The sequence below is a fragment of the Bombus terrestris genome, chromosome 3 (assembly GCF_910591885.1).
Source record: "Bombus terrestris chromosome 3, iyBomTerr1.2, whole genome shotgun sequence".
In the NCBI taxonomy this organism is placed as follows: Eukaryota; Metazoa; Arthropoda; class Insecta; order Hymenoptera; family Apidae; genus Bombus; species Bombus terrestris.
The window spans coordinates 1,593,653-1,613,972 of NC_063271.1; the positions used below are offsets into that span (position 1 = coordinate 1,593,653).

Here is a 20,320-nt window from a genome sequence, read left to right on the forward strand (position 1 = left end):
CCGGGGCTTCGGTTGCTTCTGTCGTCGGTCGAAGAATCGTTCCATTGTTCGCCCCATCTTTCCAGTAATCCCTGCTTCCACGTCCGCTTCGTACGTACGTGTTCATCCAGCTGCTCCGTAAATCTCGCGATAATTACACCGCGGATAAGCAACTTTCGCGTCTGTTTGTCTCAATTAGAGGGATGCTATCGACATCGACGAAAAAAATCTGATCCTCGGATTCGATTACGATCGAGTCGACATTGTATCGCATTGTTCACCGCGATAACAGAGGCTGCATAGTTTCATAATTTGATAGATCGATTCGATACCGTGCTAATGGGATACGTCTGATCAGGGAACGTGACAGAGGAACGGTTCGTCGAAGAATTCGTTATCGGTGTTCGTTCCAGAGGCTGGTCCGTCGAATTACGATCGACGTGGATGTTTTCCTCCTCGTTCAGCACGCGTCAGGTTCGTCCGTGCATTCTTTCGAAACGTCAACGTTTCTCTCGTATTACCAAATGGAAAGAAAAGAAGCGGAGAGTGCGAACGATGTTGCCGAGACACGTCGTTCTGCGTATAAAAGTCGAATACCACGCGACGAACGTTGATTTTCAGAAAGTCGGCTAATAAGATTACATGATTACCGGTTTAGGAAGGCATCCGCCGGTCAGAAAAAGCCACGCCGTGAAATTGCGTCGTCGTGAAATAACCGTTTCGACGCGAAAGCGCCTCCACGACTTCCTGTTTTTCCTTTTTCGTCTCTCGTGTGGCTCCGGTGATCCGTGACGCGACGCGATTTCAGTCGGGATCCGCCGATATCCTCGCTGAAATTCTCCAACGCTACGTTCCTGCCTGTTATTTCACCGCGAATTGACCGACGATCGAACGTTTCAACGGATTCGAGAAACGTCGCATACGAACAAGTACGCGCGTCCGTGCGGTCACGTTTCGACGTAGAGTCCAGCTTTGACACACTCGCACGTTGACGTAACAAAAGTTGCGCTCCTACGAATTATTCCCATTTTCCACGAGCAATATGCCCATTTCGCTTCCTACCGATTTTCCAGAGCTATTCTCCGCGAGAGGTAACTTCCGAATGACGTATTTTCAATTGCGGACCGTTAGTTGGCTAGTAAAATGTACGGCAACTATTTGCTGCATCAACTCGGCGTCTACGTTAGACAGAACGTTATATATCGTTTTCGTTTTATACGTGCCCCAGAGCGTAGCAACGTTTCATCTTTGGTATCCGTTATCGGGCCTATTTTTCTCCGCGGTCGAAACGCTCGAGAACGTTGAAATATTCGACCAAGAGCGAACGTTTCAAAGACGCAGCAGCTTCTTTCTGCGCAATTTCCACGATATTCGACCGAGCGAATAACTGTGTGGGTAGGATCGCGGCTCGACGCACGTGGAAACCGTGAAATTTCGCGATGACGTCAATCAGTGTCAATTGATTTTCAGCCGGTCCGAAGATACCGGCTGGTATCGTCCAGCGACTATCCTCGTTTCGTCTCGCTAGTAATTAACGCGAATCAACGTCGAGCTACGAGCGTCGAAATAAAAAGGGAGCCACAGAAACAGCGTTAAAATGACGACTTTTATAACGCTGTTGGAAATCACACTTTGCCAACCAGAAACGCAGTTCGCCGAGAACGACGTACGCTTGCGAAAAATTCGCGTAACCACGTGACCGGCATATTTACGACTTCGCCGGACACTGTAGGGCAGACGGTCCTGCTGCGTACCGGAAATTAGGTATATCCGTGTCGCACGATACTTTGGTAAGCTGCGTTCATCGCGCGACCTCGATATCCGTCCAGCTTTAGCTCGTTAACCGAAACGAACGAGGCGTATAACCGTTTGCGTGTTCCGTAGGTTTCGATGTGACTGGAATCGTTCGTGACAGAAAATTCTTATATCCGTTAAGCGTTACATTCCCGTTTTTCTGCTATCGTGTTCTAGTTAGTTGCATTTAGCGGTATATTCCATACGAAGCTTCGCGAAAGAGCGTTAGAAAGAAGGTAGCTTCGACGAGATGTTAACACGTTCGAATTCATCGGAAATAGCTTCGAGTTACACGTTTCGCAAGTGTATTAGCAGGCCAGGTCGTATCGTATGGAGACAAAGCTCGCTTCGATCGAGATGGTCGATGCTTTTCATAAATTTACATAACGTGTAGTCTCTCTTGCTTTGGCCCGTGAACCGTGCACCTCTTAGAGGCGCAAACGACGATTCGAATTTTAAATTCTCAAAGGTCGGGGGGATCGTAAAAATTCAAGCAGGTAGAAGAGAATCGAACTAAGAGAGCTCGTGAGTGGGCCGTTGGATGTTTTCAGCTTGCCAGTAATTACCGATCGATCGCGGAACAGGCAACGGTTCTGCTTAGTTGGATCACCGGAGGCTTTGTCTCAGGCGAGTTCCGATGCCGGACCAGGAGGCGATTAGGAGGCAGGTTCGAGTTTCGAGCAGTCGCGTTTCGGCGAGATCAATCGTGCGAGACTCGTCCTTCGGGACTTTCTTGTTGCTTTTCGTTCGTCCTGTCCCCCTCGCTCTTCCTTCGACCTGCAGGCTCGCGTTCTATCGCACGTTTCAACATCCGCGTCAACATCCTCGTTGATCCTTTCTCTCTCTCTCTCTTTCTCGAACGTCGGTGAATCCTTTTTACAACGCAGGCTTACGCTACGTGTAAAAGCGGTAGTTTGCCATTTGAAAACATATCTCCTCGGATACACTTTATGTTTGATCTCCGAGTTCGACGAACCGTATGTCCGATCGTCAATTTGTGTAATTTGCGTCTGTTACCCACCTTTATACGCATTATATATAGACTAGCATCGTTACGCCGAAGCAAATGCGATGCCTTTAGGCGTCAAGATACTCTGATTAATCGAACGTTTAGTCCGATAAACGATTCGTCGATCTAACAGCGATATTCGTTAAGCGTAATAAGTCTGAAGTATTAATCACGGCCGATGCGGCGCCGCTCGTTTAACGTCGAAAGCGTAGTAATAGGTTTTCCATTGGACCAAGCGAACCGTGAAAACCGCCAGTCGTGATAATCATTTTTACTCGACGTATAATACGCGATGCTTCTTTTTAAGAAAACTGTAGCCTCTTGGGAGAGCGGACGTTGGTGGCCGATTATACGAACGTCGACCAACGAACGGTTTTGTTCTTCCTCGTTTCTATTAGTCGTTTTCACGGCGTTAGGACTCCGTTTAGGGAGCATGAACCACCGTGTCCGGGTATATTTAACGATCGGTTCCGAAACCGTTCTCGCGCATATCCGTTTAACGATCCACAAAATTGCGGAACGTCGCTCGTTAAAACCTGAAAACCAAGGCTCGATACAGTTCGGTTTTATTTGCCTTCGAATTTGACATTTACGTGCCTGCGCGACCCGTAAAAATGCACCGGTTCCGCCTTCGTGACCGGTTATACTTTCACGCGTGGAAACTCGTCGGGAAATACCATCTCGTTCGATCTCGAAAAATTGTCAAATCGGATGACTAATAGTTTCGCTCGAACGGTAGTTGGCGATTTTAACCGCTATTTTAACCGGAGTTGTAGCTAACTATCGTAGATGCAACCATAGCAGAGAGAGTTATCCGGTGGATGAGGTACTACGGTCGTCATCGAATACGCAACGTCCAAATTAACGCGATTGTAAATAAGAGCGCGTAGCGCTGGTGCGAAGCGGTTCTCGCGTTTCAATTTCGTTCTAACGTTTCTCGGCCAACGTGGCGACCGTAGACGGAAAGAAGGAAAAACGGAGGAGAATAAATCGGTGTACTGCAAATACTCGAGTATCTTATACCGTAGATGCATTAGGCCGTAGCATAAGTACGGCATAAACGCACGTGCGATGCACTCGTGGCTGATTGGTTTACCACCTGCGGCTACTTGACTCTTTACGCCTCGAACGGCCTTTAAAGTTTCCCTCTGGCCACCCTTGGTTGCCCTCGTCCTCCGGCTCCCTTTGTCTCTCTCCACGGTTGATCAGCTCGGTTTATTTCTTTCGTTTCGACGCTCTCTCGGAAGTGGATCGACCGTCGGTGATATCTCGATATCGAATCGATTCATTTCAGGGTCGAGTGCTCTTCGTACATTGATTTTGCCGAGTTCGGTGGCGCCTGTGCTCGCTCCTTTCCACGGATTCATCGCGAGAGCAAACGCGAAACGCTCGTCTCGTTCGTGGGAACTTGGTCGATCCTGGCTCGTAAGTAACGCCTATTTTTTCCTTCCTTGGCAAAACAAGCCAATTATCAGCGGTTTCTCGATCGCGCTGTTCGATTCGAGAAAGCGTAACCGCTGTCGAATTTACGACGTATCCGGTTCGTTCCGAAAGCTCTCTCGCGCACCGTGAAAATTTTACGACGGGTCATGGGAAAACGCGGCAGGATTCGATTACCGCGGATGGAAGCCGTATCAACGCGGAAAACGATACAACGGCATTTCCTGCGCGCATCGATGCGTGTGAAAAACATGCTCCTGTATGACGTTGCGTGGCCAGCCATCGTAGAACGCAGCACGTCGCGTTTCAGCCACTTTATCGATCTAGCTATTACCTACTCCTGTCAATTTTCGCGAACGTCCGCGGGCGGACAGCCTTCCGAGCCTGTCTTCGCGAGCTTTTCCTCTTTTTACCGACGCATCCAGGCCAATCGATTTCCTCGCTTTGTTTAATTCCGCTCCGACCACGATTCGCTGCCCGTCTTTCAATCCCAAGTATATTATGCTTTTCGGAGATTGTGTTTTCTCAATTGCAGCGTATACGAGTTTCTCGATGGAAAATTCGTCCTCGCGAAAATGCTCTTCGAACCTCGGTAACCGGATTTATTTAAAGTTATTCGCGACACGTTCGTGCTTATTTCCTTGGAATCGTAGCGAAGACTACAAAGGCGCGGAAGGCAGAGAAAGGGGACTTGGTATCGATCGATCCCACTCGAAAGCGAAGCTGGTTGGCGCAGTTTTCAGGTTTCACTTGGCTAACAGGCGTCCTACGGGCTATTCCGTGGACGACGCATCGCAAATACGGCAACGGTCACCGAAAGAGGAATAAAACTCGCAGAGAGCCGTTCAGATCGCTTTACAATAAACGCGGAAAAAGTATTCGACTGAAAACGATGGCGAGCGAAAGAGGGCAGGACGAGGAAGGCTCTTTTATTCCATCGGCGTTTCAACGGCGACGTCTCCAATCTCTTTCTCGCATTCAACTTTAACGTTCTTATCGGGAAAATTTGTTTTCCAATATCGACTTACATTCTTCCCGTTCGCTGTCCGTCCGACAGGTAACGATAGCTTGGACGTCAAAGGACAACGTAGCTTCCGTCGAAGCGAACGCGACAGTCGGAATGAAAATTCGCTTATGCTCGATGAAAGAGATACAACGAGTTTGCAAAATAAAGCGGACGTGTTTTACATGCAGGCAGCCGCAATAGCCGCGTTTATTTTTTAATTCAATTTCTATCGTTGTCAGCGCTGGCAAACACGCTTCGTATCGCGGGTCCAATCAAGAAAGATAAGGATCGAGAATCGTGTGTTTCAAAGCGAGAGTAACAGACCGTCATCGTGCCTACCTCGAATTGCTTCGTGTCACGAAATCGGAGTTTCAAGAAGACACGTTTGTTTTTTTAATATATCGTAGAAAGAGAGTAATTTCCAAGCCGGTTCCGTACGAACGAAGCTTCCAATTCCTAAACCCTGTACGTTCCTCGAAACTCGAAGTCTCGAATTACTCGTTTGCATTCTCGAAACGCGTACGCTTTGACACGTGATCGATTTAACGAGTCCACGGAGAATCACGGACATCTCGTTGTATTCCGTCGCGTGCGATGAAATCGCGCGACTTAGCTTCGGGAAACGGTGTCCGCGATCGAGTCGCTGCACCGTATGAGCCTCGTGTATGCCGCGTTGACGCGAATTCGTACGTAAGGGAAAACTAGCGGCAGAAGCCGATATATTTTTTTTCTCCGTCCGAGCAAATAGTTGCGAGAAGGCACTATAGGAAGGGGAACGAACCGATCCACCTTTGATTTCAAATTCCACGTACGAGTATTTATCTTTCGAGAGGAATGCGGTGGCAGAACGCACAGCGAGATGTTATCGAGGCAACGCTGCACGGTCTTCTCCCCCCGCGTTTTCATGCTTCGCGCGATAAGAACTTCTTTCGGATGACTCGGCGAAGATGCGAGAGAGCTTCTCGTGGTTGCTGGTTTTCGCGTTTCCCTGGCGTGACCGCATGATCGACGTCCCTCTCGGGTCGACCGGCTCGCAGATGTCGGATGGGAAAAGAAGCCGAGACCCCCCGAAGACAAGAAGATACCCTGTTGAACGTTGCTGTGTGCGGCAATCTTCGAAGGACGCGGAGTTTCGCAAACCGAGGTATCATTTACAATTTAAATACGTTGATTCTCCCACGTGTGCGTCTCAGCGAACGTCTTCGTGCTTCTTCTTCCTTCTCATTTGCTCGGCTCCTCTCGCAGCGCAACTCGCGGATTCGTGGCCGATTTATGTTTATTCGTCACACGGCTACAACGCCGCGAAATCACGATCTAATCCTCCGATTTATGGCCGTATTCAAACGAGGGTGAGTTTTATAACGCACACGTGCGACGCGCTCGAGTTACTTGGACTCTCGCGCGATCGCTACAGTTCGCGGTCTCGCGTTGCTTTTTACATCCGTCTGGTTTTCACGCGCGATGATTAAACTCGAATTCGAGGTATGTTCGCGACGCGCGTTCTATAGAAATACGCGCGTAGATCTTCGCCTCGGTTTTCATCCACCGCGTCGTGATTCTCGTTCGGCAACGAAATAACGGCGCATGGTTATACGCGATAGTAGTTAGGAAGCGAAGAGAAGCGCTCTCTCGGGATGTATTTTCCTCTCGATACGGCTCGCTGTAGGACGTTGGCTGATCGTGCGGCGTACATGATCCTCTTGAAAACAACAGGAACAACAGGAGATCCCGTTGTTGCTGGCGGGTGGAGTCGAAGGTCGATTTTAATGGGCAGCCGCGGCGGTAGTGCACGTAAGAGTGATATACTGCCAAGAGGAATTGCTTTTAATTGCTGTTGGGTGTCCGTGACCGTAGAGAGGCCACTTCTTCGCCTTTTCTTCTTTTTATTCTACGAGTTCTCACTGTCTTTCGTTCGTGTTCTTTTCTTCCTCTCGAGAGTCTGCTCGTCGAATGTTGCCAACCAAGAGAATATTATTTCGCGTACGGTCGCAGTTTCCGACAAACTCGGCGCGAGTCAGGAAAACGAACAAATTTTCATGGAATAATTTTCACGTCGATCGATATCGAAGCTTTTGATCGTCGAACGGAAAAAAGCCTGGCAATATCTCTCTGTGCGACACTTATTGCCACGTAGTCTCTCTCTCTCTCTTTCTCTTTTACAATGTCCATTGTGGCTACCCGTACCTCCTTTTATGAAATCCATTTGCAGCGGGTCCGCATTTATATGGAAATCGAATGCACATATCGTTCGAGCGGCCACTTACGTTCGAACGCTATCCCCCCGGATACAGTTTGACCAGTCATCAAAGTCAAAGGGGGAATAATCTGATTCACGCGGAGCTACCGGCATCGGTTCCGCCCGTTGTTTAATAGCGGCGAGCGGGCACGATCCCATCGCTCCATTATAAATTCCTCGTCGCATAAACTGCATATTATCGGAGATTAACCGTCGAGATTAGAGCTTCGCCTCTCTAATCTATTCGGAGCGCTCGTTACCGCGTGAGAACACGTACTAGTTTCGCGGAATTAGAATTCTAATCTCGCGGAATGCAACGCTCGAGAAAATGTCCATCTTCCGAAATTCTACATCGACATCGAGCCTTTACCTCGTCCCGGTGCTTCGACACGTTCGTTACGTACAGCGTTGTACGCTGCTCTGCGCGCCGCGATACTTTGTACGCGTATCAACTCGATACGAACTATCGCTACGTATTTTCTCTTGCTTTTCGGTTCGCGTTCTACGTTCGAATCGCCGCTATTCGAACCTACGAGGGAACGCGTTAAGAGAAGCGCTTCGAGTCCGCGAAAACGCGCGATTGAGAAAAAATGGTGGATGGGGAGAGGAAAGTATCTTGATTATTCTCGATGCATCGACTTAGGACGATCGAGCTGACAGTGTTCGCAACAAGGGAACCGATGGATCATCCTAGATGACTGTGCAAATCCGTCGATCGGCTGGAAACCGTGTAACGCGAGAAAATCAAGCGAATCGAACGTGAGCAACGTCAGAGAGGTTGGTACCTACTGCGACGAACGAGCGAGGTTGTAACCTTTCTCGATCCTGGTGGGTATTTTTGCGTTACCAGAGGAAACGCGGAGAAAAAATTGCTCCAACAAGCCGCGACGTAATTGTTGCGCTACCCTCGAGCGTCGTACCCTCGAGAGGGAAGATCGGCGTAATAAAGCGAAGCTTTTTCCAATCGCGATCATTACGCTCGTTCGATCGATGAAAAGATGTCTTCTCAACATGGTCGGCCGTTCGGTACGATTCCTCTGTTATTCGATTTTGAATAAGAGAAACGAAGAGCTCGACTTTTTCCCAAGTTTTAGTTTACAAGTTTCTCTTGTATAAACTCTTGCGCGAAAAGTCGATCGAAGCTGGTACGGCCGATCGCCGAAGAGGAAGCTCGCGTAACCTTACCATCGCGTTTTGTATCGATCTGCTACGCACTTGACTCGTTTGCGAGGCGAAAGTGAAAGCGAGCGGGAAAGAAGGGAAAAGCACGCGCGACCGGAAAAACTTGCGCGAGCCGAAGCTGTAAGCGCGATGGCGCTCTTTCTATTCGTGTCTAAGGGGCCTCTGTGGAGAGAATTCTCGCAAACGCGACAGGATTACGTAACAAACCGAGGGGAAGATTTATCGAAAAATTGTGTTAAGGTATGGCGAGAATTTCGAGAGAATAAAAAGTTAAACTTTATTTACATATTAACTACGTTTAGCTTTACACGTGGGTTACTCTCTGAAGGACTAGAAGACACTCGCTTGCCATCTTTTTTCTTCTAGTCATACACTCGCATACAGTCACATACACTCTAGGGAGGGGATGCACACATGTGTCTGCTCGCTCTACGTTCTCTCACTGTCGCACGTACGATACAAATGTACTGTCTGTCTAACAGATTGAAAGAGAGAACGGAGTACGTTAATGACAAAACTGTCGATTAACGTTACGTTAACGTAAGGGTCGTCAAATAAAATTATAAACGTCCCTGTTACAAAGTAATATTGTGTCGATTATAGTATGTGTACAGCATGTGTCACGATTAATTCGCACAACGAACGTTCTATCGACGTTATGTTAAGAACGATTGATGGAATATCCGCACCACGCGGATAAAACCTGTCGTTATTTCCAGAGCAAAGTCAAATTAACGACAAAGATTGTTTTTGGCTTTGTAAAACAGATGACATCTAACAAGAAGCACACGCGTTGCGTGTGTTTCGCTTCGCGAAAGGCGGTCTGTTGGTAGAGAGAAATCCATCGAAGACCTTCTGTCCCTTGACAGACGCGGCCATAAATAGACAGCCTTTTGCCATCTGGCTTTTACGAAAGGGAAAAATACTCGAAATAAATGGAAAAGTGCGTAGTCTCGTTATTGGAGGGCGGTAAATAAAATATCGATCGGTAATAGTCGTAGCCAAAGTGGAAGTCGAAGCAAGGGAGAAAAATGAAAGGGCAACGGAGGCCACGAGAGGGATCGCGACTGGTAAGTTACGATAATGGCGAGCATCGCTAAGTTATGTCAGGATGAGGCAAAAAAAAAAAAAAGAAAAAAGGAAAGGAAAAAAGAGAAGAAAAGAAGGAAAGGGCGACACGAGAGGAAGAAACCGGCCTCCGCAAATAAACGGGATCGTTGGAAAAGAGGCAGACATCGCGACGAACGACCAAGGAACGAAGGATGACGCGAGGGAAGCTGCGATTGGCAGACTCGAGCGGACGCGCCAGTACGAAACAAGAGAATCTTCTCTCGGTAGGATCGAGCGTAGGAACGTCGCGAATACATGCTCGGTACGACCGTGATGACTATCATCGAGCGCAATTATCAATGCTCTCCGGACTAATGAACGAAAACGAATGGTAGGTAAGTTAAAGATAGCTTTTAACGCGCTTCGCGAGCTCTTGCCTTGACCCGCTTCCGTCTACCACGTTCCTTCGTATTAAGTTAGCAAACGTGCTCCTGTTTCTTCCGAGGCGTTTCAAAGTCGCGACAGGCTCGATTTGCAATCTCGATACGATACTAGGAGGGCATTAGGGAAAGTAGCGGCGAAGAAACGGCGCGATCGGCGATCACGTTGAAACGATGGCGAAACTTGCACGAAATTGGTTAGGTCGGAGGGATCCTGGAACGGCAGAGGCGAAAGCGGGCAGGATGATTGGACAGAGAGGTAGAAAGGGGAGGAGGAATAAGGAACAGACGCGGCAGGAGGCCTCCTGCGACTTTGGAGAACTCATTTGCGAGAATCGTAAAACGATTACTGCCTGTTTGCTTCGTTCGGCGGCTCAAGTCAAACAAGAAATTGCATAAAATCGCAGTCGGCTGTCGAAGGGACAAGCAAGAGAAAAAATAAAGAACGAGACGGAAGAAAAGGAGAAGTAGGGAAAAAAAGAGGAGGCCTCGGGAGGTGACGGTAGGGATTTTAGTGCGACCACCGTGATGAAATAAACGTCACGAGCGCCATTCCAGCCGTAGAAAACAATGACGAAGGCGCGCAGGATGATGGCTATCGTAAAAGGAAGATAGCGGGAAAGATGTTGAAAACGGTCGGTCGCGAGATAAGGAGGCGAGAAGATGGCGCGTTGGAATAGAATGCGAAAGAGCGATCGAAACGAGGTCGGGAAAAGACTGGCCGATTTACTACTCTTTCTTCGAAAGAAACGGGTGTAGTTCGCGCCGTAATCTTTACGGAAGCTTCGCGTACATCCGAGGGCGAGATTTTTATCAAACGTTGTCGACCCTAGTTGGAACTCTATCCCGTAGAAGCAGATCGGAAAAGTCGAATCTTTCTTCGACAGACAATGGAGACGAAAGGCTCGATGAAGCGTAGCGAGATGAAACGCGACGGCATAGCGGAGGCAGAAAGTAAAAGTCGCTGTTCGTTGTTTCAAGCGGATATGTCGGATACGATAGCGAAAACCGCGGAGAGCGGTGATCTGAAAATGGCAACTAATTGTTGCGCTTTCTCGCGTCATCGTACGTAGCCGCGAGCCGAAATATTTCACCGGCTAATCGCTTCGGAACGGTGTTCGTTTCCATTCGAAATTGTTTGCCGTTTCGGTTTTTAATAAACTCTGCTTTATCCTCTTTACGTATCGCCTTTTTCTCCGGAAATTTGCATTTTATTGCTACCATTAGTTGGCTTCGTATCATCGTCGTATAATTTACGACGCAAAGTTTCTCCCTCTGGTGAAAAGACGACGTTCTTCGGACAATTTACTACGATTTACGAGGTATCGTACGAATTCGTTGTCGCTTAATTTCAAGGACCTCCAACGATCAACCTACGATATTTCCATTATAAATTATATCTCGCGAACGATCTCTTCGACGTCTAAAACGCGTATGTTTCGCGTCATATGTATTTTAAAGAGATAACGATGGGAAGTCGTGGAAACGAACTTGGACGCTACGACGAACGAACCAACAGGCTTGGTGCACGCTCGATCGCGAATACAGTCGTAGTCGACCTTTATCGTCCTTCGACTTACGAAATAATCGCGCGGTGGCGAGCGCACGCGGCAGGATTAATCGTCCTCACCTTCGATCGCCCCTCCTCGCGTGGCACGAAGGTCCCGATTGGACGGGAATCGGCGTTCTCGCGAACAAGCGCCGATCCGCACACGGCCGATTTCATACGTTCACCTTTTCCTCGGCAAATGCCAAGTCCTCGAGAACGTGTTCTGCCTCTAACGCCGATATACACGTCGTTCGCGCTGCGGCGGAAAGTGCAGAGGGAAGACAGAGAGAACCGCTCTTTTCCGACCTGCTTCGACCGCACACCGCGATTAATTACAGCCCCTGGCCGTCGAATTAGGACCGCGTGCAACGATTTTCATTCGAACGCGTTTAGGCCACTTTTACGAGCAAACGCCGACGAACGAAATTCCACGGTGCCCGGAGAGAACAGATTACTTTGCACATTTGCGCGTTCCATGATGACGTAACGAGCGTCTCTGGTAATCGCAGGCTATCGCTCATCGATAATGTTGCGAGAGGAATCGAAAGCTCCCAAGAGACGATTCGATCGACGTATCGGAGCGGCGATTACGACAGCTCTGTCTTCTTCGAATCGAACTCTCCTTCGGTCTTCCTTTCCACGTTGAAAGTCTGAATTAACCCAGCGTCCTTAGTATTCGAGACTGGATCGCTTCTGTTTAAATAAGGTTCGGGTTAGTTAATCTATAACCTTATAGATATACTCTTCAAGGTTCTACGAAATGTCCGACGTAGCGAAGCGCAAAAGCTTTCTACGTACTCGCACGTTGCGTTCCATTCGCGTCGAAAGAAGAAGCTGAAGAGAGAAACCAATTCAGGCTATAGAACGGCGACTGGTCGAGTCGACGTTTCACGCACGAAAGTTCTTCGCTACTTGGAGGGGATCGTTTGTTTGCTATTTGTCCATCTAGCCGTTATCCGGGCGAACGAAACCGCTTCTGCTCGACAGACGCGTGGTTAACTTTGCTCGAAGTACGCGTACGCGCTGCTTACCGCTGCGACCCGCCAACTGGGTCAGCCAAGTTCGCCGATAATCCGCTCGAGACTAATCCTCGAGATCGTTCCTTAATACCGAGACACAGGAGACGAGTTTGTCCGGACCACGAGGGAGTTTGTCGTCCGGCATGTTCGGCGATTCCTTATTCCGAGACAAGAGGCGTAAATTTCGCGTCTTTGTCATCCGATTAAAAACCGACCAGCAGCTAGGCTAAGCTCCCAGGCTTGGTTCGAGGCTCGAGCTTTAGCGGCGTAATGCAGCGAATCGATCGGTAATTCCGTGATTTATCGTATTACTTTAACGAGCGCACCGTGATCCGGGAATTCTGCTCGTTACAGCGTCGTCCAAGACGTGCCTCTTCAAACGAACCTCACCCTTTCCACGTAACGCTATCTCGTATCCGATTCCGCGACGAAAAAAGAACGTTTCCACGCCGGATGAAGACCTGTGTACACAAAGACGGTATGCAGTCGGTATGAACGCCGGTATGTAAACTCCGCTGCACTAGGGGAAACGTATTTACGAAGCACCGCAAATTGCCGGCTCTCGTTTTTCTTTGCCATGCGTCGTCGTGGCATCTTCGTCAACCGTATGGACCAGGCTGCAACGAAGAAAACGATACGCTCGTTACCACGTATATTCCAGAAAAGAACGATCCTCTCGCGTAATTGAATATTTCTTACGGGACGCCACAACGGGCTACGATACGATAACCCGAGTAAGAGTATCGGATCTCTCGTTGAATATAAAACGAAGAAAGATTAAATGTAAAAGCAAGCTGAAAGATCTCGTACGTAAGATTTTACGCGTTCTTCTCGTACGTAATCCCACGTACAGCGCGCCCTAATCCACTAGGATACTTTGCCACAAACATTCGTTAAATACCTCTTCTCACTTGCGGAACGGCGATCGCTCGGGGCGAGCACGAAAGCTCGCGCCACGAAGCGGCTGTTTCTTCAGTCGCCGCGAAACGTACCCTTCGAATCTATTAGTCGAGGAAAATATAGCGTGTAGCATTCGGTGCTTCCTTCCACGTCAGGATACGCTACGCGTACGTTTAATGAGCAGTGCCCTTCTCGGCAACTGGTAAACCCGCGCGCCATAGCCAAAGGCATGGTAAATCCCGTCGGTTGATCGCGTACACGGAATATTCCATTTGCCTCGGCGCGCAGCCGCACGTGTATTTCGGAAATCACGAATCTCTCTGCCGCGATGCTTTACGATTCTCCATTCCCTTTCCACCAATTACGCGGCTTCGATTCCGGCCGCGCACTTGCCAACCTACCGCCAGAGATACGATGCTATTATTCTTGATGAACCGTACACGCTCGAAATTCGAAATCGTTCCATTTCGAGTCATGGACGATGGCCATTCGCGCGGATCAAGGTTCCGGTCGAAGAGAACTTCCGTTCGGTTGCTTCGAATTGATTCTCTCCTACCCCTCTTCGGTAGCTTCTGGAACGCACGAGATACCGCACCATGCGAACGACTATGGAGGCGGATCTGCATCCGGTATCAAGGGACAAAGGGCGAAGCCTTCCGCTTCGAGCCACAGGTTGATCGTCGCAACGACGAGCGATCGAAGCGTTGCTGGCGGTCGTCGAAGGTTCGCTGGAACACAGTTGGCGCGCTCTCTTCGTCTCTTCTCTCTCGGGGTCTCTCGCCCTATGCAGCGAACGTCGTCCTTGCATTGAAAAAGCAGCAAGGTCGTTCAGGACTTATATAGCACGGTCCGGCAGGCTACGGTTCGAAGCCCTCGCTCTCTCTCTCTCTCTCTTACTCGCTCATTCTCTAGAGAGACGTCCTTTTCGATTCTCCCTTTTGCCGTGCCTCTCTTTCTACCCCTTCCTACCTATCCATTGCTCGGTGCTTCTTTTTCTTCGCCCGACTCGACACTCGTACACCGAAGGTGTCCTGGCTCCGTAACTCTCCGACACCGAGCAAACTGTGCATTACTTATCTTCGCGGCTAGACGCTCCCACACGAAGCCCGACTCTGATATACGAGAGTAGCGACGAAATCGTCGTCGCGGGGTAACCGGAGAGAGATAAAACGCGGAGTAGCCGGAGGAGAAGCACGCGATTCGCTACAGTCGTGTTGCTTTTCATCGCGATTTTTCTGTCCGCCGTAACGAGACGTTTACGATACCGTGCACGACCACTGCGCGTATATCCCATACGTCCTCTTACGCGCTTCTCACCCAACCGAATCGAATCGAAACGAATCGCAGCGACGACCGTTCTTCGAGAATTTGTCTTTTAACTTTCTCACGATCTTATTCGCAGCGATGGAATCGATTTGTTCGAGGAAAAACGCTGGCCACGTTGAAAAACGACGTTATTATCGGCGTCGCACGCGCGTAAAACAATCTGTCGGAAATTTTCTCGCGATTTTACGAGGTATAACGCGTCCCGGTCAACGAACGCACGGGTTACGAGCCATAGTCATCGGATACGTTTCCTCGTGTTCGTTCCTCGTTTTCCAACGTAACGTCACTAGGTACGCGAATACGTTCGGAGGAAAGTTTTTCGAAGAACGTCGCTGCTGCCCGGTGCACGAGCATCGCGAGAGCATTCAGCGGGATTTATGCCAGCGAGTCCATTTTACTCGTCTTCATTTCCCATCCGCGCTCGTTCCAACGATGGCTTGATCGTATCTGTCGTTCCTTGTGTTACCAGCTTTGAATTACGACCACGGTTACGACGATCCGCATCTTTTCTCGGCTTCGCGCTGCAACTGCATCGTGGACGCACGCCACCACGCTCGCGTCTCGAACCCGCCCAACACCACGATCGACGAATCGCTCGTTTTTACACGCCGGATGAACGTAATACGATCCGTTCGAAAGATTCCGTTTCTTGGCAACGACTCCGACGATTTCGCTACCGCTTTCCCAACGAAGTTACGCATTCCCGAACGATATCGCGCCAATTCCAATCGATACGAATTAACTCTTGCCGGATAACAGCGTCGAGGTTGAAGGGTTTCGAGTAAAAAGCTCGATTATCGCCAATGGCTGAGCGCAATAAGCGTTTCGAACGACTGTAAATTTCGTCGGCGCGATTGCACGAGTCCTTTATCGCGCAGTAGCGGCCGGTTTATTTCTACCCAGGCGGCGGAGAAACGACTTGGCGCGGAGAAATCAAGTACGTCGCGCCGTCGTTGCGCTGCAAGGAGAATATCGAGGCGCCTTTATTATCTCGTGTTGCGAATTCGAAAGAACGCGGCAAGTGTCACGCATAATAACGCGATACGTGAGCCGACTCGTCGATCGATGAACCAATTAATCTCGGTAGAGGTCGTGCTCGTTAGAGTACCGTGCCTTGATCGGTTCTCGAGGTCAACCTCTATATTACTCTATATCACTCCTCCATTGGGAATCGTCGCTGTCATTTTGCCACGATTGCGACAAAAGCGATCGAACGACAGCGTTTTGCGACGATCGCTTCGCGAAAGAACTCGCTATCGATCCGTTGTGCGTTAATGGGCAGAGCGCGTAATACGCGTAGCATATCGGAGACGCGAAAAATAGGCGCAAATCGATGACCCGAATGACGAGACTAGACAATGGTCGTCGGATCGTTCCAACGGTCCAGCATTGGCAGCAATTATCGACGAAACAATTACCACGGCGTTCGATGCGCGTACGGATGGAGAGTAACGATGGCCTCCGCGAGGTCTCTTCGATCGCGCAAAATTTTCGATGCGCCGCAATCGTACTTTCAAATTTGCCGAGCTTTCTCGACGCGATCGGTTCGCGAAATGGCGTCGGTTCGCCGCTACGAGAAAAGAATCGAAGGCGGCGGATCCGCGTAAATTGCTCGCCACACGCACGTCGGGCCATGTTTGATAGCGACGATAAACGAGTTTGCGGGATTTCGTTTTCGCGGCCGGCACGAGCGTGTTTATGATCGTACGCGGCGTTGATCGCGTTTACGCGCCGCCTCTGTGTTTTTGCCGCGGCACCGCGCGCGTTTTCTCGTTCCTTCCGGTCGTCTTGCTCCTCTTCTTATTTCCGACGATTTACCTCGGCTCGTTTACTCTTCGCGTTTGGTTTTCGTTGGTTTGGCAATCGACTGTGCTCTTTTCGGCTTGCCGACGTGTGTCTAGAAACAGGAGTCAAGGGCGACAGACCAGAAGGCGCCTGGGGTTGGCTCCACGGGTGCACATACAATCGATATAGCTACTAAAGTTCATGGCGCAGCAACCACCAACCACCAACCACCGACCACCACCACTACCTGCCACCATTACCTTCCTGCGGTTCGAACTGCCTTGCTTTCGTTCCCTGCCAGAAGGTTCTTTACGTTTTCTTTTATTCCCCCGCGCGCGCCAGACGCCCGACCTTATCTACCCACACATTTACACGCGCAACCATCGCACGTTGGATCGTTCCGCCGTTTAACCTTGAATTTTCTCCGCCACCCTAATCGGCCTACTTTTTCTTTCTAGCGACGTCTTTGCGCGGGGCGCGTCGCAGCACGCGTACCCACGGGGTTACGTTCGCCTCGAATCCCGCGTAAATCTCGCCGACTCGCGGTCTCCGCGCGTTTCATCGCAATACGCGCTTGTTACGGTACAGCTTATTGCGTACAGGCTTGTTACGTCGCGACGTTACTTAACGCGTGATCGTCGTGTACCAGAATACTCGAGATAATTACGTTTCGATCGACCGCATCGCGCGCAACGAATCTCGCGTAACATAGCGAGCGAGTCGTTTAAACGTATTTTAACGCGATCGTTCGTCGCACGTGGCTCCTGCCGCTGCATCCTTTTTAAGATCAGCCAACGGCTCCAGTCAATCGCTCTCTTTCGAGTCGAAAATTCAGACTCGATAGCAGTAGCGATTTTGCTCGATCGTTGTAGCGGACGTTACGCGTTACACCAAGAAACGGAACAGGCATTAATTGAAAATTTGCTTCGCCTCGTAAACGTTGTAACGGTTATTGCAGCTTCCATGTTTTATATATTTTGGGATATCTATGTTCCGTGCAGTCTCGTACGTTTAAGTGTCGCATAAATGCACAAGTATCCGCAGTCTAGGGAGGCGGAAATAAATAGAGCCAAGCGAAGTTCGGAAAATGTCTTCCCCTTGCTGTCGAGTATTTCAGTAGGCAAACGTTGTCGTTGCACGGCTTTTTCACAATTTTAGCGAGTAAACACAGGCGAGTGAACAGGAAAAAAACGCTGACAATATCGACCATGGACGACAGAGTTTATTTTCTCTGCTTTCTTTCGCCTCGATTTCCATTTCGTTGGCCTTCCATGTACGCGTCTCCTTTTTTTCACAGTTTTTGTTCCGCCTTTTATAATGGAATCCACGCTCGAAGGAAGCCGCGCAAACGTGCGTGCTTGCTTTCCGTTCGCTTTGCATCGTTATTTTCGATGCAGCTTCGCCCGAGTCTTCGTTCGCGTCTCTCGCGCTAATTAATCAGCTAATTAATCACATTCCCACGTTGCTTGCGAACGAGAGCGATCTGAAGCTTCGCGAGGCGTCGTCGAAATCATCGGACGGAAATACATTTCGGAAACCTGACAGCGGTTGCCATTCTTCGGAGTTTGCGCGGCGCGACGATAACTTTCGATGGAAAGTTTCGACCAGATCGTAGATGGTTCACCTTCGGTTCGATTACGCAAGGAGGAGACCACGCGAGGAGCAAAGCGTCGAGGGACGGAAACGAGAGGACGGAGGATGTCCGCAGCAACGAAGAACGTTGAACACCGCGCACCGGTGAGATACGAGACTCGGATAAAGGCTCGAGGGAACTAATCCGGGCTTATCTGCCATGATAGATTATGTATTTGCCGCGTGGACGATAAATCGCATGCGCGCGAGACGTACTTTCGCAGCCGAGCGACCGATCTTTCGGCATGAAAAATATTTAACGACGGCACGACGTCGTTTCGCTCGACCGTCTCGACGTTACCCGGGATACTAGACGGAAGGTAAATGATCCGACCTCCTCGAGTAACCGAGAATCAACGTCACGGACCACGATACCGATCGGTAGAGCTCGCTTTTCTTTATCTCGCGTGTACATCAAAGTTGTTCGACCGATAGGGACCCGGTTGTTCGCAAGTTTCGTGAAATTACGCAAACCTACTACCTACGTATCGCAGGTGGAAACGGATGGCAGGTACGGAGGATCGTCGACCATCTTCCTTCGTACGGCTCGTTGACTCGCGAACGAATCTGGTATTGCGATAAAAAGCATGGAATAGGAGATAAGGAGAAAGCTAATTTGCTAGGAGTCGTACGCTGAAATGCCGATGGAAATACGGAGCCGTAACTAATCGGGCAAAAATCCTAGCGGCCGAACAACCACCGCCGCGCGTAGTCGATCGAGGCAAAACTTTCGATTCCATCGACTTTCGGATAAAACGGGGTCATGGTAAAAGCTCGGACGACCCGTCACCACGCCGCGAATCGATTCCAGCGAGTCCCGTGCTTCCGTCCCTCTTTCTTTCGTCGAGTTTCAATTACGAGTAAAATATCGCGCGAAGCGTATCGCGTGTCGGAGAACGCGCCAGCCAGACAACGTTCAGCGTCTCGGTAACGAGGAACGAATCGAAAGTCGCGGTACGCGCCTTACCGCGCTCCGATCCCCGCCAGCGTTTCCGTTGCGTTCACCAATTAGATAGCAACGCGTAGATAGCGGCGTTAATCCCGCCGCGGTATAAGAAAAAGCAAATAATTAATCGCGCGGCACCGTGGATATATCATCCCACGCTTTTTCCAGGTATCATTGTACGCGCCGCGTATACAGCCGTCGCGCCGCTGTGTATCGGTTTCGCGATGGATAAAGAAAATATAGGGACCGCTCGAGGACCAGCAAAATTTATTGCTCCCTGTTTCTCTTTCTCTTTCGCTCCCTCTCTGTGAAATCGGCATCGTCGCTAGCAGTATCGCGTCCATTGGAAAAGTCTAGCCTAAGAGGAGAGGAGTAGAAATGGTAGGAAGAAGGATGAGAGAGAGGGAGAGAGAGAGAGGGAGAGAGAGACCAGCGTCCAGAGCTGTACCAATAACGATGGTAACAATGTTGACCTCGTAGGTCGGCAGACACACCCTTGCAATATACTCGTTTCTCCTCTCCGTTGTTCCCGACGTTCTTTTTCGTTCCGTCTCTATCCTCGTTTCGCGCATCCTCGCTTCTCGTTGGCGGAACGGTCGCTGGAGCCCCATGGGTTCTATAATAAGACGTATTCTACGGTACACCGTCTGGTACTGCACGTGTACCTGATTCCATGATTGGCCAGTACCCCGCAATCTGCCTCATACGTGATCTACGCTCGTTTTTTTCCTCTTCAGCGCCTTCTTCTATATCTATCTGCGTCGTGCTTGGCGCGCGTATCCACGCGGCTTTTTTCCTCGGCCTCTTTCCTCCGTGCTTTCCTGTCACGGCTCGTTGCCTCTATCCACTCTTGGCCATGGGACACGAGCGTGCACGCGAATCCAGACCGCGGATTAGTCGAGTTGCCGCGTGTTCGCGCGATCAAAGGGAAAACGACGATCGTTATTCGCATAAATCAGCGCGGTCTCGGCGGTGCCACCGATCCCCGAGAAGAATCGCACGCGAATACTTCGCGAGGCCCCTTCGT

The 20,320-nt window shown here is 49.8% G+C and overlaps 1 protein-coding gene across 3 annotated transcripts in view; it reads left to right on the top strand.

Annotated features, from left to right (window-relative positions):
• The window catches only part of LOC100646335, an 80,727-nt gene that overhangs the window by 7,346 nt on the left and 53,061 nt on the right, over nt 1-20,320 (top strand). The window contains exon 1 of one of the 3 annotated variants that reach the window (XM_048404246.1): nt 6,251-6,372. The exons of the other annotated variants lie outside the window; for them this stretch is intronic. Within the exon in view, the coding sequence (XP_048260203.1) occupies nt 6,266-6,372 (107 nt within the window). The 5' untranslated portion in view covers nt 6,251-6,265. Of the gene's footprint in view, nt 1-6,250; nt 6,373-20,320 lie in introns of those variants that run through there. 3 annotated transcript variants of the gene reach the window in all.